This window comes from Glycine soja, chromosome 3 (assembly GCF_004193775.1).
Source record: "Glycine soja cultivar W05 chromosome 3, ASM419377v2, whole genome shotgun sequence".
NCBI lineage: Eukaryota > Viridiplantae > Streptophyta > Magnoliopsida > Fabales > Fabaceae > Glycine > Glycine soja.
In genome coordinates this window covers 19,567,188-19,568,345 of record NC_041004.1, presented here as the reverse complement: position 1 = coordinate 19,568,345, position 1,158 = coordinate 19,567,188, and the positions used below count along the sequence as shown (strand labels likewise).

General features: G+C 28.7%; 1 protein-coding gene across 1 annotated transcript; it reads left to right on the top strand.

The window, feature by feature from the left end:
• Nucleotides 1–448: 448 nt before the first annotated feature.
• Nucleotides 449–760, top strand: LOC114405435 (bZIP transcription factor 53-like). The gene has a single exon (XM_028367971.1). It carries the CDS (start codon nt 449–451, stop codon nt 758–760), a length of 312 nt encoding a protein of 103 aa, XP_028223772.1.
• The last annotated feature ends 398 nt before the right edge of the window (nt 761–1,158 follow it).

Sequence of the window (1,158 nt, the reverse complement as noted above, 5' to 3'; positions counted from 1 at the left end):
ATATTTTTTTGACTGGATTAATTTTTTTATTTATAATTGTCATTATAACAATGAAAGCACTACTAAATGCTATAAATGATATATATATTTTTAGAGGAGTTATATGTAAGTGATATATATATATATATATATATATATATATAATTGGTTAGAGCATGGGAAGTGTGAAATTCAACTAATATATTCAAATTAATAGTTAACATTAAAATTAATAAAAAAAAATTTGATCATTTATATATGATTATTATATCTATTATCAAAATTAAATTCTCTAACCTCTTATAGTCTTCCTAGGTATATGTATGTGTGTGGAGCAAAAAATGATTTACATTAACTAAAGTTCTATTTTGTTCTATTTTCAACTCAAGTTTTCTTCTTGCAAACAAGTGAAATGACTTCAAGTCAAAGTTTGGTGAAATCTGATTACGAAGGAGGTGATCCACCACAAATGGACGAGACGAATATGAAGAGGAGGGCATTGAACCGTGAATATGCAAGACAATCGCGGTTGAGAAAGCATAAGCGATTGGAGGATTTGACCAACGAAGTCAACATGTTGCAAAGTGCAAACAAGAAGTTGGTAGAGAGCATCAAGGCTAAGGAGGAAGCATATGCTGAGACGGAAGTTGATAACAACATCTTGAGAGCGCAAACCGTGGAATTGACTGATCGATTGCGCTTTTTGCACTCTATCATTCAGGTTGCGGAAAAGGCCAAAGGGTTATCTGTTAATGTAAAGATTCCAAATCTTAAGCCGTAGCAAATTCTGCTCCCAACAAAACCTTTTATGCATTGATCCTTCTTCTCTCTTGCTCTTGGTGAATTTTAGTAATTTAATTAAATGGAATAACAAATAAAACCATTCCTTTTAGTGATAAGTTTTTAATGTACAAATTTGATATTGAAAATAATTATATATACATACTCACAAATTTGTATGAAAACAAATAATTGATGTTCTATTAGTTACTATTATATAAGTTAAAAAAATAAAAATGAAACAAAAATTGGGAACATATTTTCTTACAATAATTTTGGTCAGTATTTTGTACACTATCAAAATTTTGTACAACTTTAACATTTTTTGTGTTATATACATGTGTGTATATAGTCATAGAATCTTTTTTTAAGTGATCCTTAGTGGAATAAATTTTGACC